Source organism: Delphinapterus leucas, chromosome 3 (genome assembly GCF_059928025.1).
Source record: "Delphinapterus leucas isolate spDelLeu-1000000601 "Yukka" chromosome 3, BTC_Dleu_Yukka2, whole genome shotgun sequence".
NCBI lineage: Eukaryota > Metazoa > Chordata > Mammalia > Artiodactyla > Monodontidae > Delphinapterus > Delphinapterus leucas.
Genome location: NC_143131.1, coordinates 79,879,173 through 79,897,584, shown reverse-complemented (window position 1 = coordinate 79,897,584; position 18,412 = coordinate 79,879,173). Strand labels below are relative to the sequence as shown.

Sequence of the window (18,412 nt, the reverse complement as noted above, 5' to 3'; positions counted from 1 at the left end):
GGTTTTAAAGTAAAGCTCTGAGATCTCTAGTTAGGTCTGTGCAAATTATACGTATGTCTCCACCTCCAGATAGTATTACCAAAATTAAATTATAAAAGAGCTTTATTTAATTGACTTAAAAGTGCTTGCAAATTAAATATTTCTAAGCATAAAGAAAATTGGCCAGAAAGAATTTCAGGTTCATGTGATCTAGGAAATATTAATTTCTGGTATTAAAGCTAGCTTAAACTTGTTTGTTTAATCAATAGACATGCCTTATTTTTATTGTACCTAGGTTTTCTGAAGGTCAATAAATTCATTATTTCTGTTGCAGAGTTTGTCAGCAAGAATTAACTTGGTATATTATTTTCATAAGTTATAAAATATAAAGGGACATTTTAGGAATAATGTTTTGAGTATGTCTATCTAAAATAGTTTCCCCAGATTTTTGGTAACTTGAAACTTCAGAGTTTTGCTAAGTTAGATGGTAGAATTCACTGAATATCCAGATTCTTTCAAATGAGATAAAATTCTGGAACATTAATTGCTAAACAGGTCTAAGTTTACCTACATTTGTCTTTATAAGAGGAAAACTAACGATGTTTGGTTCTATTAGAGACGTCTTGTACCACATTGACGTAATACTCTATGTGAAAGCGTATGTTTCTAGAGGTTATAGAATATGTTCGTAAGTTTGCCAATCAAGAAATACTGGTGTGTTCGTAATTGAAATACTGGTGTGTCCGTAATTGCTTCTTAGTTTTCACTAGAAACTGTTTTTCAGAGTTGAGAATTCTAATTAAAATATGTAAGTAAAGCTACTAGAAATAAGGGAAATATTCTAGTATGCAAGGACAGCAGGATGTGTGTTTTCAGCAAAAGAAGGTACGAGGAATGGAAATGCATTGTGTTAAGGGGAAAATGATTTTTGTCCTAAAGCTGATTAATTCTAAATGTGAAAGAAAAAAAATAAGGGATAAACAAATATAGGTACAGAAAGTTGTGGAGGGCTTGTGGGAAGGGAGGACTGAGAACAGTTTTGTGCATGATCAGGCTGAGACTGGATTAAATTTAATTAGGTAAATGAAGTTAGTTATTGAAGGTGAGCTGGTGCAGTATTGGAGTTTTGTTTTCTGTTAAGAGGAAAAAGTTTTCTTGACATGTTGAGCTACTTTTGATACTAGATATGAGTTTGTCTTCTAAATGATCTGCATTTACCTTAAAAATCTTTCATCACTTTGGTTGAATAAGTATTGTTTCACAGTGACCTATGATCCTATTTGATAGAGTGCTTTAAAACTTTTTGATATCTCTGACACACTTCCCTAAGTCAAATTCTAACCAAAGTTCTTCTGACCTGTAGCTAGCTTTGGGAGGCTTCAAAGGGCCCCTGAAACATCCCAAAGACAGATACTAAATAGATTTATTTGGTATATTACATGGGAAACATGGTCAAATAAGTGGTGGTACAATTTTCTTATATTGTATGGGTAGATGTCATTAATACAGATGTTCCAAAACCTAAAAATCTGGTATGTCCTGGTATGTTATCAGTCATAATTCTAGTTATCTTAAATTGCTGGATGTCACAGAAATATCCGAGTTTCTTGTCAGCTGTATTGTAATCAGATCTTTAACCATGCCATTTTAACTATTCAGTCATTTATAGACAATCATTATTTTACTCAGATGCTTTTAGAAAATGAAGATCTTCAAGAAGACTCACAAGAAGGACTTTTTGACAAACAAGTTTCTGATGACTTTTAGATCATACCACTAGAATGGGTAAGAAATTACAAAACTCTAATGGAAAGCCTGGCTTCATCCAGATCAACAGGAATTAATTATATGAGACTGAATGAACAATAAATGACTTATAATTTTGACTTTTCTGAAATACTGGCTTTTAATCTTTGTTTTCCAGAAAGCCTTTCCTCTTGTGCTAACTATGACCTACAACAAGTTGATAGATGTTTTTAATCTTCATACGAAAGGTATACTTCATTTTTTTCTCTCTACTTGATCCCTCCAGAATTTGCCTTCTCCATCTGGCTCCCTTGTAGGCTTGATGGCTTATTGTGACCAAATTACATCTAGTTATACTAATCATCATTTTAATCTTTTCTCTTGTTTCTCAAATTATTTTTGCCTTGCCTCTACCTGCCGTACTATGATTTTATTGATGATACTAGCTGTCCTCCTTACATCCTGTCCACTTGATATAAGATAGTTGTCTCTTGCACTATCCAACATGTAACCAGCCTCTGACAAAACTAATGATGGCTGAACGTCTTGAGGCCGTTGATCACGTGTAACTCTACACAGAATAACTGTAATAGTGAACTGTAGGAATGGGGAGAAGCAGCAAGAGAAAACATTTCCTGGATCATATTTCCTAGTGCTGTAGGAAAATTTGGCATGAAATGCCTCTCAAACCTTGGTTGAATTTATGACCACAGGAGTTGCTGTGGACAAAAAAGTTGTCTGCCAGGACTTCCCTGGAGGTCCAGTGGTTAAGACTCCATGCTTCCAATGCAGGGGACGTGGGTTTGATCCCTGGTCGGGGAGCTAAGATCCCACGTGCTGTGCAGCCAAAAGATTTAAAACAAACAGAAAAAGTTGCCTGCCATTTCAGTAATCAGTGAATTTGGCCCACTGTCAAGCCCTCAGCCACCGCAGCTGCCCCCAGTGGTGTGCTCTGAGGGTAATTCAGAATGGAGAAGACCAGGATACTGGCCCTAGGTAAGATACATTTCGAAGCAATAACTTCAATGAGCCCAGACTCTTGCCTCTTCTCATAAATAGAAAGGCACTAAAATCATTAACTTGATGTCTTTTTTTTTTGGTGATTAGCAGTAATCTTTTGATATTGAACTACATTTTTTCAGGAAAAACTCCTGTATATCCTGGCCCCTCCCTTACCTCTTTGGAACAGCTTGTCAGCGCCGAGAGGTTGCCTTCCCGGACTGCAGTCCTCAGTAATGTCTTCAAATAAAACAATTCTCAACTTACAGGTTGAGCACTTTTGTCAGTTAACATCCAAAAAGTCCACTGGAATCAGAATGTTTTTTCTACATTTCTAATGGGTTTTAGTTCAATTTTTACTGTACATTATCTGTAAACAAAGTATCAGAATTGAACTAGCAACTTTTGATCAAAATCTTTAATTCCTAAGAACCTTTCCCCAATATATTATTAATGGTAATATTTTAAAAGGGTATTATTGCTTCAAGGTGTTTTTGTTTGCCCAGAAATAGTGTCTCCCTTACCTAAAACCCTATGTATTTGCCCTACAATGCCCAACTTTAAGTGCTAACAATTAATACGTAAGAATACTGGTTCTAGTTCCCATATCTGAGAGCCTAAGACATTCCCAATTCTCCCCCCAGACCACTCATGGGAATCAAACAAGGAAGCTCTTATTTTAAACCTGACCAGAACTGTTAACTCTGGTAGAGCCCCTCAAAAAAAGCTGTGCACTCATACTCCACTTATGTGTGAATCAAGGCAAGAGGTATTCTCCGCTAGCATCCAATGTCTTTCACCTTCAAGATAAGAGTTCCTTGTTTTCACTGGCATAACAAGTTACATATCTCATACTGATTTAGGCTGCACTGTTACTGTGTCAAATGGCTACTCAAGTGATCTGTGTATTTACAAGAACCATTTCATTCTAAAAAATAATTGCCCTGTGTGGAGTACATGTAGCTGAGTGAGTCTCACGCATCCACTGAAAACTTTAATAGCAATGTCTGGAGACATTTTTGGTTGTCAGAGTGTGAGTAGCGGAGTTGCTATTTGCATTAGAGACCAGGGATGCTGTTAATAATCATACAATGCCCAGGACAGCCCAACATGGCGATAATGAGTTTGAGAACCCTTGAGTGAGTTACATGCAGTAAGGATACTGGAGCACTGGTGAGGTAGGAGGCAAGCTATGAAATACAATGAATATGGTTGCTGTCCTGGTAGGGCTGAGATGATAAACCACTTTATATGTGATTTTGTTATCCAAATAGTCTACACAATATTTATATTTAAATAATTTTATTTTCATTTCACAAAAAAAGCAACAGTGTTTGCAGGTACACATGCCTTTCAGTCAGTGCTGGTCATATGCAAAACAAGTTATCAGAAGTATAAAGAAAAATAAGCCTTTCCCTTCACCAGTGACAAAACACAATTTGCATATATAATATTATATATACATACTATTTTCAAAATCTTTCACAAAAGACAAGATTATGACACAAATTTAGAATTCTACCCACAAGCTCAGATTGAAGGAATTGGAGATCTCTATAAGAAGTGTTTAAATACAAAAATGTGATACCTTTTACAAGTTTTGAAGTAATTACTTTCCAAAGCATTTGACAGACTATTCTTCACAGCAATATGGAACACTTGGCTTTAATCAAGATAGCTAGCTGTAAGATGGTTTGTCTCAATGTGAGTTTGTTGATTAATGCAAATATTCCAATTATGCTGTAATTCTCATTTTATACACATGAGTGTATTACTGAACTGTTGCTTTATACAGTTCAAGTTCTGGAGCATTTCATTCAGCTAAGCCCTGACCTTTACTTCCTTTGAACTATTTCAGATTAAGAACTGTTGAGAAATACTGCTAAAGAAAGATGACCATGACTAACTCCAAAAAGGTGCCCCCTTTTCTTTATGATCAAAGTTAAATGTGGCACGAATAAACTTTTATTTTTCCTACAGCAGCAGGTATAAGTAACAGCCAAGTATAAGCAAATTTTTCATCACTAGAACCTGAGAGTTTGATATGGTAAATAACATCTCTTTGCAAACTTTCTAGGAGTCCTATCACTCAGTGTTTCTAAAAATAACAATATGGCAACTCTTCAGCATTATATTCATTATAAATTGCAGAACAAACAAATAGTGCTCAGAAGCTTGGAGGGAGGGAGAGAGGGATGGATGGATTTTACACATGCATTTTCTTAGATACAGACAAATGTGGAGTCATAACATTTACCATGTGGTGGATGAAGAGTCAATGTGAAATAATGATTCAAGAATGCTGAAAGCTAACAGGTCTGGATGTATGAAATGCATGCAAAACCATAAGATAACATCTAACAGTGCAAGCACTGAAGACAAAAAGGAAGAATGAACAGGAATGGTTCAGCTAGTGGAGAAGTGAGGAGAGACAGGTGCAGCCACGCAGAAAAGCTCTGGGTAGGAAAGGGCCAACTCGCCCTACCATGTGTAAGGTGCTGAAGACAGACAGGGTTTGCCACCCAACTTCTTCTTGGATTAGTTTTTGGGGCCCATGTTGTCATTTACTAGAATGATGGCAATAACTCAAAAGATTCATTCCAGAAACCAAAATAATTTCTACTGAGTACACAAGAATATGCTACTGATGGAACTGCAACAAACTGGGTCAGAATCCAGGCCTCACAAAGAAGCTACTCTGGGCTTCCCTGGCGGCACAGTGGTTGAGAGTCCGCCTGCCGATGCAGGGGACACGGGTTCGTGCCCTGGTCCAGGAGGATCCCACATGCCGCGAAGCGGCTGGGCCTGTGAGCCATGGCTGCTGAGCCTGCGCGTCCGGAGCCTGTGCTCCGCAACGGGAGAGGCCACAACAGTGAGAGGCCCGCGTACCGCAAAAAAAAAAAAAAAAAAAAAAAAAGCTACTCTCAAGGGTCTTCAAGTGAGTTCTAGGCAGTATGTCAACTGGCTTACCACTAAGAGATGAATCAGCAAAAAAATTTAAACACACTTGAAGTATCGTCTTTTTTGACTTTCTGGGATTTCCAAAGTACACGTCCCTTCTCATCATTTCATTCAGTTTGAATCAACCTAAGAAATGCTGGATCTGATTAGCTTTCACAACTCAACCATATCCAAGTGTCTTCTCGCATCTTATCTGCTGCATGCCTGTTGCCATTAGCTACACCACCACAACGCTACACCTTTAGGTCAGATGGCAGGGATCTGGTGGGACATTTTTAGTTAGATACATTCAGAGCCCTGCAAGGGACTAAGTATTAAAGGAAAATAATGGGGGAAGAAAAGCAAATCATATATATTCATGTATATATTTACATCTTTAAAGGCATATATCCGAGGGAATAAAACAAAACCACAAAACAATAACTATACTAGCTCCAGCTGAAGGAGCAAATATGTGGGAAAGGAAGAAGTAACTTAATCTATGAAACTCAATTTTCATTAGTCCTTACATAGCCATGTAAAGGACTAAATACAAAAGAAAATAACAAATGAAAACATTCATATGTATTAAGAACATTCCCCTGCCAAAAATATAAATCTCTATGAAACAAGTAAGCAAACAATGCCCAACTCTTCTACTTGCTGTTACCCACACAGGCAACAAGGGGAAGGGGAGAAGGGGAGGCTGTCATACACTTCTCCTCAATTTGCATCTGGTACCTTGACATCTACCCAAAGGACTAGGTATAAAATCAATAACATGGAAACATTTATACATTTTTTAAAAGTTCATACCCTGTCCTTTCCCACTAACTACTACTCAACCCAATAATTCCTCCCTCTTAAAAAAAAAACAAAACAAGAAAAACCAAAAAGAACCCCAAATTGTTAAAACTATTGCCCATGTTGGCAGTGAGGGAAGGGAGTAGAGGAGATTTATCATACATCTGGACCTCCGTGTTTCATTATGTACCTACAGATCCCAGCAAAGGACTGGGTACTAAGTGAAATAACACACAAAATGTAGCAAACATTTGTATATATTAAAAAAGTGTGTACACACACACACACCCAGACCTCTCCCATCCCTGCCTCTCCAAAAACAGAAGCCAAACATCTATTCTTCTACCATTGCCCACCAGGCAATGAGGGAAGGAGAGCAGGGAGATTTTTCATTGAACCAATCTCAACTTTCATTAAGTTCCTAAATAGTTATGGCAAAAACCTGGATTCAAAATGAAATAAACACCGAAAGAGGCAGAAACATTTATATACATTAAAAAATTTACATATCTTGCCCAACAAGCTCATTCCCCATTAAAAACCTCAAAACAAAGAACAGAAAACCAAATCCTCAAGTACTCATACTACTGTAGGTATACACAGGCTATAGGGGAAGGGGAAAAGATTTATTACATCTCTGGATCTGGGCCTCTGCATTACATTTGATATTTACAAGTCCAAACAATACACTAGGTTTGAAGTGAAAGAACAAAAAAATGCAGCAAACATTTATAGACACGAAAACAAAATGCAAACCCAGAAATCCCCCACTACCCTGCCAAAAAAAAAAAAGAAACAAAAACTCCAAACAACTATGCTACTAGTCATTGCCTAGACAGGTAACAAGGGAAGGGGAGGAGATTTTTTTCATAGCATGAACCTTAATTTTCATCATGTACCTAAGTATCCATGGAAGGGTTTAGGTACAAAATGAAGTAAGAGAAAAAAGGAGCAAAAACCATTTATATACATTTTAAAAAGTACATATCCCTACGCTCCCAGGAGAGGGAGTGATAGAGGTAGAAATAATAATCTACACTACTCTAAAACTATTGCCCACAGAGGCAACAAGGAAAGGGGAAGAGGGGAGATTTTCATACATCCGGACCTCCACATCTCGTTAGGTACCTGCACGTCCAAGCAAGGGACAGGTACAAAATGGAATAACACAATATAGTAACTAGCACTGTATATATACAATTTTCAAAAGTATATATCTTGGCCTTAGTCCCTTCCCACCCCCCAAAACTTCAAAAAGCCCAAACTACTTTAAAATTATTGCCTACACAGATAAAAAGGGAAAGGGAGAAGACTGCTATACATCCAGAACTCTGTGGTTCATTAGCAACCTACGGGTCCAAGTGAAGGACTGGGTACCCAACAAAATACTATAATAAGGAAGTAAAAACATGAATATATATTTAAAAAGTACCCCAATACCCACAAAAGAGCCTCTAAAACTAATCAACTACTAGCCACTGCCCACATGAGCAACAAGGGAAGGGGACAAGAGGAGACTGTCAAACATGTGGACCTCCACGTCTCATTAGGTACTTTCATGTCCTATGAGAAGGAGGTAGTACAAAATGAATTAGTTATAATACAAAGTAGTAGATTTATTTATATACATTAAGTACATACCCCACTCTCTCCCACCCCACAAAACAAAAACTACTACTCTAGCTATTGCTCAAGGAGGCAATAAGGAAAAGGGAAAAGAGATTCGTCATACTCTGAACCTCAGTTTTCATTAAGTATATATGCATTCATGCAAAGGAACACATATAAAAATGAAATATTAAAAAGTAGCATAGGGCTTCCCGGGTGGCGCAGTGGTTAAGAATCTGCCTGCTGATGCTGGGGACACGGGTTCGAGCCCTGGTCCGGGAAGATCCCACATGCCGTGGAGCAGCTAAGCCCATGCGCCACAACTACTGAGCCTGTGCTCTAGAGCCCGCGAGCCACAACTACTGAGCCCTCGTGCCACAACTACTAAGCCTGCATGCTGCAACTACTGAAGCCCATGCGCCTAGAGCCCATGCTCTGCAACAAGAGAAGCCACCGCAATGAGCAGCCCGTGCACTGCAACAAAGAGTAGCCCCCACTCACCGCAGCTAGAGAAAGCCCGCGTGCAGCAACAAAGACCCAACGCAGCCAAAAATAAATAAAATAAAAAAAAATATAAAAAGTAGCATAACATTTACGTACACTTGAAAGAAGAATATACAACCCTCCCCTCTCCCTGCCCTCAAGAACAGATTAGATCAAAGCAACAGAAACTACAACTACTCTGTTAGTATGTCCACACAGGCAATAAGAAGAGGGGAAAATGGGACATTTGTCATAGTTTTGGACCTTCACAGTCCATTAGGTATCTACTTATCCATGAGAAGGAAGAAGGAAATACAAAATCAAACACCCACAAAATAGCAGCAAACACATTTGTACACATTTTAAAAAGAACATACTCTGCCCATCTCCCACTATTACCATCTCCTTCCAAAAAGGGAAATCAAGTAATTACTCTGTAGCTGTTGTCCATACAGGAAAAATAGGAAGGGTAGAAGAGATTTTCACAGGACAATATTTTACTTTTCATCAGGACAAACTATATTAAAATGAAAGAATATAAAAACATTTCAAAACACATACATACATTTAAAAAGTATATACCCCCAAAGAGCCACTCAAAGAAATCAATCCATTATTCTATTAGCTATTGCCCATGCAGGCAATAAGGGAAAGGGAGAAGAGGAGGTTTATCATACTTTTGGACTTCCACTTTTCATTTGGTACTTACTTGTCAATGTGGAGAATGAAGCACAAAATAAAAGAAAGCAAAACCCAGCAAAAAAATAAATATATATATTTACATAAGCTTTTTAAAGTACAAATGGGGGTGTGAAGGCAGGAGGAAGAAAGGTCTTTAAAAAGAGAGTTAATTCCAATTCAAAAAAAAAAAAAACAAAGGCAAAAGGGAGAAGAAGAGCTACGTCATACCTACGAAATTCAGGTCTTGTTTTGCAAACTCGGCCCAGGAACTGCTGTTCCTGCTGATGACACATCTCCTGAGATGCATACACCTTCCCTGCAGCCCCATGAAATACATGGGGACTATGTGAAGGTTCAGCAATCTGACCGCAGATTATCATTCCAGGTGCTTTAGATGGAGTAGACTCTTTTAAAATCCAACTCAATAACAGGCTATCGGTAATACAACAAACTCATCACTTAACTTTCATTTCTTTCTTTCCAATATTCAGAAAGGATTCTGTTCTGTACCCAGTAAGACTGACGCGGCTCAATATCCTCTATATACCCAGAACTCTTCTGACAGCTCTTTGTTCCTACAGTGGCTAAAGTACAGTAAAATGAAAGCACGAAAGGCAAAGGACATTAGCATTAAGTAGAACCAGTGACAGTAAGAAAGTTCATGAACACCAAAACAATGGCAAACAACACAATTTCACTTAAAGAGATTTATATAAAACAAGATGGAGGAAGGCACAAACTTATGGTGGCAGCTGACACTACTTCAGTTTAATTATGTCTAATCACTTGGTATTAACAAGTGATTAGATATAAACAAACTGGACCCCTTAGATTTCTACTTTCATAGCCTTTCAGACCTCCAAAGCATACATTGTTTTCTTCTACAATAAGAAGGCACATCATAATAGTAATCTAGTATGATGTGTCTTTTTATTAATTCAAGTAGACCGTCTCTCTGCAATGAATATAACACTTGTCAAACAGTACTTAACTGTGTCAAGTATCTATGTGCTCATGTAAGACAGAATCCTATTCTTCTGTGCTTCAATCTATTTGAGTTCTCAGAAATACAGTGGTGAAATAAAATTCTGGGGGAAAAAAAACTTCAAAAGCTCCAATAATACTTATTATACTACATGTTCTACCTATTATTTAACCTTATATTCCTGACTTAGAGTTAGTTTTTGGAAGCCCCATATAGATGGGATAGCATAACATTAAAAAGGATGGAATTCCATGGGAAAATCTTAGGTGAAAAATGGGTAAATATCCTCTTTATATATGTAGATGTTTTCAAGCAAAATATAAAGTACAAGAATTATTACGAAGAAAGCTTTTCTCCTAAGAATCAAAGAAACACAACAATCTAGGTATAAGTCTGCATAACTCAAAAAATTCAAGTACGGTATTCCTCCTTTAGAAGGAGTAAGACTGCCATACAGTTTTGGAAGCTTTCCTCTCTCTCTTTCTTCTTTCCTTATTTCTTTCCTTCCACGGTGATTCCTTATAATCTGTTAGTTTGGCCATTACAAAAGAAAACTTTGATTTTTCAACTCAAGAAAAGTACTGGTTCTGACAGTAGAAAAAATTCAAAGCCCACCATATTAAACCTAAATCAAGTTACTCCTACCCACATTCTCTTTATTCCTTTAAGGTACTGTGGTGAACTTTAAATAAAAATGTTCAATTTCTCAAAGGCCCTATTTTAAAATATGCTTCTAGTATGCAACTCTATCATATAAAATGAAAATCCACCCAACAGGTATGATTCAGAGAAAGTGTCTATGATTATGCCAAAAAGCAACTTAAACAAATTGTATTCTTAGTAATAAAGTCAGGATAAGAGACATCAGTATTAAAAAAATGCTTGCCATAAATGTAGAAATACTTATTTATAACATAAGGTGTATCTATGGCAGGGAGTGATAAAGGTGTACAGAGGTTTGGAGAATACTGGAATTCATAAGTAAAATAATTGTAATTAACGTTAACTTGGTTTGAAATATTTTCCTGAAAGATGAAAAAGGAAGTGTTAAATATTTGGAAAATTTAATCTTTTGGCCTTGTTATTTAGCTTCACAATACAACAAAAAATTAAAAATTCTGTAGCACCTGGCTATTCTTCAGAAAAAAAATATAATAGTTATAAACTTCTTCCAGAAAATAAAGGATTATTCAAAACCACCAGTCAAAGTAGATCTGCACACTTGAGGTCAGTTCTGTATAGTTGCATGCTTCATCGACTTCATTACCATACTTTTTGAAGCTAACTTTGAACCACATTCAAATAACATCTCTCAACAAGAAGCAACAAGTGGCTAATAAACCAGCAGCCTGCAAAGATGGTGGCTCCTATGGTAGCTCTTTCCTTATTTCACGGTGTCAGCACTTTCCAGATACTGAGAGATAGAACAGAATTCCAAAACATATTTTTTCTCCATTTGAATATCTTCAAAGTAGAAAATTACCCATTGTTTTTGTAGATGGTTGGCATGTAGATGAATGTAATTTGGTAATAAATAACTACACACTGCCCAAAGACATTTTAGAAAAGACAGATGAAAAATACAGATGGGCCCTGAGCAAACTATAACTCCTAAGAGTGCAAACAACTCAGCAGCGATCCTGGTTTCACCCTGGCTTTTGCAAAAGCAGCAGAGCCCAAGTTAACAAGCTGTCTGAATGGGTGACCGAATGAGGTGCAGGTATGCATGCTACAGCTAAAACGTCAGAGTTTTAAGGTTCTTTTCCACCCACTGGATGTTCAGCTGAATGACTTCCAAAGCCTCCTGGACACAACGAAGTCGAAAGGTTGCCTCTGACTGATTTTCAAAGAATGCCTGGACCTGTAAGTTGCACACAGAAGTATTTCAAAACAAGAAAAGGATGGTATTTCTCAGGTAACTCTGAATATCCTTTTCAAATAAGCTTTAAGTTAGTGATGGCCGTGCTGATGTCTTAAGAGAAGTAGAGATGAGAAATATTATATTTTAATATTTGAGGTATTTACATCGAGTTCCTGATCAAGTATGGTGAAATGTGAAGTAATTTTAAAAATGAATTCCCCTTACTCCCACAAGGATGAATTTTTCAAATCTAAAGTAGGAAAAAAAAAAAAAAAGGGCAAGTAACAGTAAATAAGGTAGAGTCTAAAGTTAGGCCTGGTGCCCAATTTTACCCTTGGAATGGAATTCTTCAAAAACAATTTAATCACCACCTACAAAGAAACTTGGCATATGTTGATTTTAATTCAAAAAACTCATTTGTATTAGGGAGACAAAGGAATATTGTTGAGAATGGAATCAGGATTTTTCCTCATTGCTGTATATCTACCCTTTAGAAATAACCCAGATGCAGAATCATTAGCATTGATGAAGGCAGACAGAGAGAAGGGACAGGATTTGGCATGAGAAGCCACCATCTGACTTAAACTGAGCAGCCTGAGGGCAAAGGGATACCCAACCTCCCCAGTAGCATTTTATACAACCAACCTCAGATAAATGTGCCTTTGTTGAAAACAGGTGAGTTGATCCAGCAACAATACTTTGTATGGTATAGGACCCCAGATGGAACCTGAAGCAACACAAACATAAGGGTGAAAAGCAAAAAAATGAGTCAGCTGCTGGTAAGCAAAGTTCCTGAGTGCAAAGGAAATGCTTAATGTAAGCTACACATGCCCAAGGCAGAGAGGAGTCCTGCCCCTGGGAACGGCAGCTCGGTACATCCGGAGTCATCCCATACACACCTCTGCCAGTGGGAGGAAAGAGTGGGCAGAAGGAGTTCCAGAGAAATTCTTGGCCCATTTTCTCCTCAAAAATCACATCAGACACCCAGAAGGTGTCATTATTGATTTAAAGGAAAAAAATGAGCTACATGTGCTATTGAGCTGGGTGTGAGCTCCTAACCAATCCCCTGGTAGTGAGGAGGTATTTTCAACACATGTAACTAAACAGCTATTCTGAAAGAGTCCGTGGCCAGGCCAAGCCACGTGAGCCAGCGGGGAGCAAGGTTGGGCTTGATTAGCACCAGTGGAACTTCCATGGAACACCACTGTTACATGACTCCTGCCATGGAATTACGGAATTATGTTTACGGATTTCTGGGTGTTTAGTTAAACTAGAACTGAAGCATTTTTCGTCTCACAGCAACACGTAACTCTTGCGAACCAGTACAACCCTGGGAACTGTTTTCAAATGCAGAGCCCGTGAACACTAAAAATTAGGGATTCTTTGAGAAACTTACTTCTGTACAAGCTTACTCCAGTTCTCTTTGACAAAATCCCACGCCAGTAAGTGTCCAGGAAAATGCCGGCCCACTGTTCTAATGATAAATGACAACTTTTGTGTTCGGATGGTATCTCCATCGAGGCTACTTTTCATTAACCTGAAGAGCAAAGCAGATTTAGCTTCCAAAATTATTCATGATGAAGTGATGACTGAATTTAAATTAATACTGGTCTCCTAATTAAAGCTCTGTGGCAATTCAAGAGATATAAGTTTGGGGTTAGTCTAAGATTCATTAATAGAGTGAAAACTTGTCATTTTTTTTAAATGGAGGAAAAACTCACCAATGAGATAAGCAGTTTAATGTACTGTCACATAGTAATAAATAGTTCTTGATGTAATAAGGACATTTAGGAAATAAATTCTAGTAGAATTTATTATAATTCTGAAGACTAGCATTTTTTTCTGTTAAAAAGCTATTTGATTTGAATAGGGAGGTATCTTATTACTCTTAAAAAACTGGGCTGTCATATGAAAATGAAGATACATTTCAGAATACACTCAATAAATTTACTGATACTTCATGTGTACTAGATAATGTTCTAAATTATTGAATAACAATGCTTGAAATAGGTCATTACTACCTATCCACATTTTACAGTTTAAGAAGCTGAGGTTATGTAATTGCCCCAGTTACACAGCTAATAAATATTAAAGCTGGGCATTTGAATGTAAGCATTTACTATGTGATAATATCTGCTTATAGTGAGAAAACACATACCCCTAAAAGAATGCAGCAGTATTTTTAATAGGGGGAAAAACCCAAATGCTCATTGAGATGTGATGGATTAATAAACTATGATAGAGCCATGTTATGGAATAATACACAGCTATAAAAAAATGAAGTAGGCTTTATGGTAGATCTCAAAGACTGATCATTCACTAAAAAGAACATCACAAAACACTGGGTATAGTATAAACCTATAAATACTCAGACCAGGACTGACACTGTTAACAGAGGAGAGGGTAAGAACAGAAGTAAAGGATCAAACAAGAGATACTTTCACGTTTTACATCATTTTCTTAGGTACTGTTTAAATACTTTCTCGTGGAAATTTATCAGTGTATTAATAGTCTAAAACAAAATTGTAACTAATTTAAAAACAAAACCTTTTCTCTATTTGTTTGGGTCAGAGGCTGGCTACTACTTTAAAGAAAATGACCATTTACAGTGTATCCTTTGGAAAGTGGATCTGGGCAGGTGCTGAAGACATCTCTGGGACACTATTATGATTTATATGAGCAAAATTATACACGAGAAGCAACGAGACCCAAGTACCTCCCTCCACCCCTTCCTGGCACTGACTTTCTTTCGAGATACTTCCTATTTCTCTAGGCTACTCAGAGCTCCTCTCCCCTGCCACTGACTGTTCTTCCTGTCGGGAGGCCCTACTCACTGCCCTTTTTTCCCCATGTGAAGCTTCCATTTTCAGGTCTTCATCAGCTGAGTAATTAAAAAGGAAAAGCCTGACAAACTTGCATGAAGGTGTAACCTATCAGCTTTTACATGGTACCTTTTTCTGAAGTGTCTGCATTTTCAAAATGACAGCTGCGACAGAACAATGCCTTGACCAAAAAGAACGAAACACTAACTGTGGAATTAAAGACAACACGCCAAGGGGATGAAGACGTTTTTAAGGAGAAAGCAGGGCTGTGACTCTTGGCATCTCCAGTCTCTTCTGGGCAAAGCACTGCCTCCTATGGGTACAGGTCTGATCCCTGAGACGAAGCCCTGCACATGCAGGCTCCTCACCATACTGTCCAAGTCAGGTCCGGCCTGTGAGCAAAGGGAGGAAAAGGGGGATCCCCACCGGAGGAGCATGGTGCTTTTATGCTTTTGGTTTCTATAAATCATATTCCTTTGGTGGTTTCATACCAGTAAAGTTTCCGTACATCCTCTGAGCTGGCAAGAGCTTCAAGTATTTTATTCTTCTCTGCTTCAGAGCCTATAGAGGCATATTTGCTTAAGAGGAATGACCAGCCTCTCTCAGTTTTCGCTCCAACCTTGAACACAGTCGTCATGACAGCAGTGGGTAGGCTGTAAGAGAGGTGGTCAAATATGAGAAGAACAAGAAAAAAAAAAAAACCTGAATACAAAGGCAAGGAATTGACTAGTGGTAGTGTTCTGGGGTACAGAGCAGGTAATAATAACAGTCTTTACTGTACAATTAATTGTCAAGAAAATGATTAATTCAGTGGTTGCTACTTTCTTAGTGGTGTGACTAAAAGAATATCAATTCAATTTAATACAATAATTATTCACTGTGTACCCACAAAGAACCAGGCAAGCAACTGGCTGGACATTGTGGAGGGGAAGAAGAATGAGACACAGTCTCTGCCCTCAGGAACTCACAGGCTATCACCAAGTACAGAACAGTAAATATATACATCATAATACAGTGTGGTAAGTCCCATGGTCGAAATACAGCAGCAAATGTAGCAGGAGGGGTGAGAAGAGGGGTAGAAGCACAGTTTGCTGCCTTATCAAGATCTCAGAGCTGAAGAGGGCTTCAACAGGTTACCCAAATACCCCACCTGATGCTTGAATCTTTTCCCATGATGCCCAGTAAGGAACCTGGAGAGAACCAATCATCATCAAAAACATTCCTACTAGCTGCTAACTCCACCTGCTGTGTTTTACTCCTAAGAGAGATTTGACGCCTCACACCCATTAGGAGAGCTGCCATCAAGAACCCAGAGAATAAGTATCTGTGAGGATGCGGAGAAACTGGAACCCTTGTGCACTGTTGGTAGGAATGTAAAATAGCGCAGTCCCTATGGAACACATTATGGGGGTTCTTATAAAATTAAAAATGAAACTACCATATGATCCAGCAATACCACTTCTAGGTATATACAATATATGAAAGAACTGAAGCAGGGTCTCAAAGAGGTATTTGTACACCTATGTTCATAGCAGCATTATTCACAAGAGCCAGAAGGTGGAAGCAACCCAAACGTCTATCAATGGATGAATGGATGAACAAAATGTGGTACATACATACAATGGATTATTCAGCCTTAAAAAGAAAGGAAATTCTGACATATGCTACAACATGGATGAGTCTTAAGGACATTATGTTAAGTGAAATAAACCAGTCACAAAAAGACACATACTGTATGATTTCACTTATATGAGGTATTTAGAGCAGTAAAACTCCTAAAACAGATGGTAGAATGGCGGCTGTCAAGGGCCAGAGTGGGGGGAAAATGGGGAGCTGCTGTTTGGGTAAAGAGTTTCAGTTTTGCAAGATGAAAGAATTCTGGAGATCTGTTGCACAACAGTTTGAATATACTTGCACTACTGAACCGTACACTTAAAAATTGTTAAGATGTTAAACTTTATGTTATATGTACTTTACCACACACACACACACACACACACACACACACACACACAGTCGTGCTTGAGAATCAGGTACATAGAGTTCACCTACATCAGCACTGTTGTATAACATTTATGACCCAGGACGCAGAGGTCCTGGTTTCAGTATACGATGTAGGGCACAGAAGAGAAAGCGAGGTCATTTGAGTGGACGCGCACATCACCTCTGAGTTCCATTGGATGCCACCCAGTCGTTAAACAGCTTCATGGCGGCAGTGCTGCAGTTCTCCAGGCTGTGGGTGCAAGCAAAGTCTAGCAAGGCTGATCGCAGTTCCCGAACAGATGGGCTGCCCTCATCAGTCCACGTCTGCTGTTGGATTTGCCTTTGAAGCAATTTAAATACCTTGGTCTAGAGAGACAGAATGGATTGTAACAGAGTGATCATAATTAGGACAACCAGAAAAATCAGGACAACTAGGTCTCTTTTTTCCCAACACTCACCCAAAGAGAAAAAAAAGGGGGACACAGGCATTACTCACTAAATATCAACTGACATATGAAGTCCACATACAGCTGGGATAGAACCCTTCAATAACTAAGGCCATAAATAAGGTTGCTATAGCCAAGGTGGACTTAATGACATAAGACAGAGAGAATTAATGGCTTCCGTGCAGTAGGGAACATTTCTTCTGTGTATACTCAGCTAGAAGTTATTTTCCTGCCAAAAAGTATCACCTATCACCACTGCTGGAAGGAAGCTGGAACTTCCTGACCTCGTGACTTCAGAATCCATAAATCCATTCAGCAGTGAGAGAAAAATATACTTCTTTACTGATGGGTAGACGCTTAAATGTTTCTGAATCCAGTGTTAAAGGAATATTTAAAATATCATCTAGTTTGATGCTATAACAAATTAATCTAATCAAATTGGCAAGAAAATGAGGCCTGCAGGGAAGAATAGTTGTTTATAGTTATTCTTCTCCTTCCCCAACTTTTTATTTTAAAAAATTTCAAACCTACAGGAAAGCCCCAAGAATAGTAAAATTAATACCCATATGTTAGATTCACTGTTTTTTTTTTAACACTCTTACATTTGTGTATAGCAACACATACACACATATTTTTCTGGTTTTAGCTCAACTATATGAAAGTAAGTTACAGATATCATGATATTTCATTTATAAATACTTCAGCATGCAATTCCCCTATGTAACCATAATACCTTATCACACTTAAGAAAATTAACAGTTATTCAATGGAATCATCTACTATTAAGTCCACTGTTATAATTACTTCTGAATGAGATATCATTCTTAAATATATACTTGTGGTATTAAGAAACCAACAGATATCTTATTTCTTTTTCATCTCTTCTCAGAACAAAAGTGTGGAAGCTGTTCATAGTATATGGAACTATTTCCATATTCCAAGCTGTGGTGCAGGGGGGAGGAGTGAGGACACAGGGGATTAAAAAAAATCACCATATAAAATATGCATTTATGAATGTCACTAAAAGGAACAAAAATTCTAATATAAAAATGCCGATAGGTATTTTTTTAGAAAA

At 37.9% G+C, this 18,412-nt stretch overlaps 1 protein-coding gene across 5 annotated transcripts in view; it reads right to left on the bottom strand.

The window, feature by feature from the left end:
* Positions 1 to 4,009: 4,009 nt before the first annotated feature.
* Positions 4,010 to 18,412, bottom strand: part of LNPEP (leucyl and cystinyl aminopeptidase) — a 106,553-nt gene continuing 92,150 nt past the window's right edge. For 3 of the 5 annotated variants that reach the window (XM_089909138.1, XM_089909137.1, XM_022592279.3), the window contains 4 exons: positions 17,073 to 17,257; positions 15,400 to 15,561; positions 13,483 to 13,623; positions 12,108 to 12,813 (listed from right to left, as the gene is read on the bottom strand). In XM_089909138.1, coding sequence (XP_089765264.1) covers positions 12,603 to 12,813; positions 13,483 to 13,623; positions 15,400 to 15,561; positions 17,073 to 17,257 — 699 coding nt within the window. In that variant the 3' untranslated portion in view covers positions 12,108 to 12,602. The other 2 variants (XM_022592271.3, XM_089909139.1) reach the window with 2 other exon arrangements.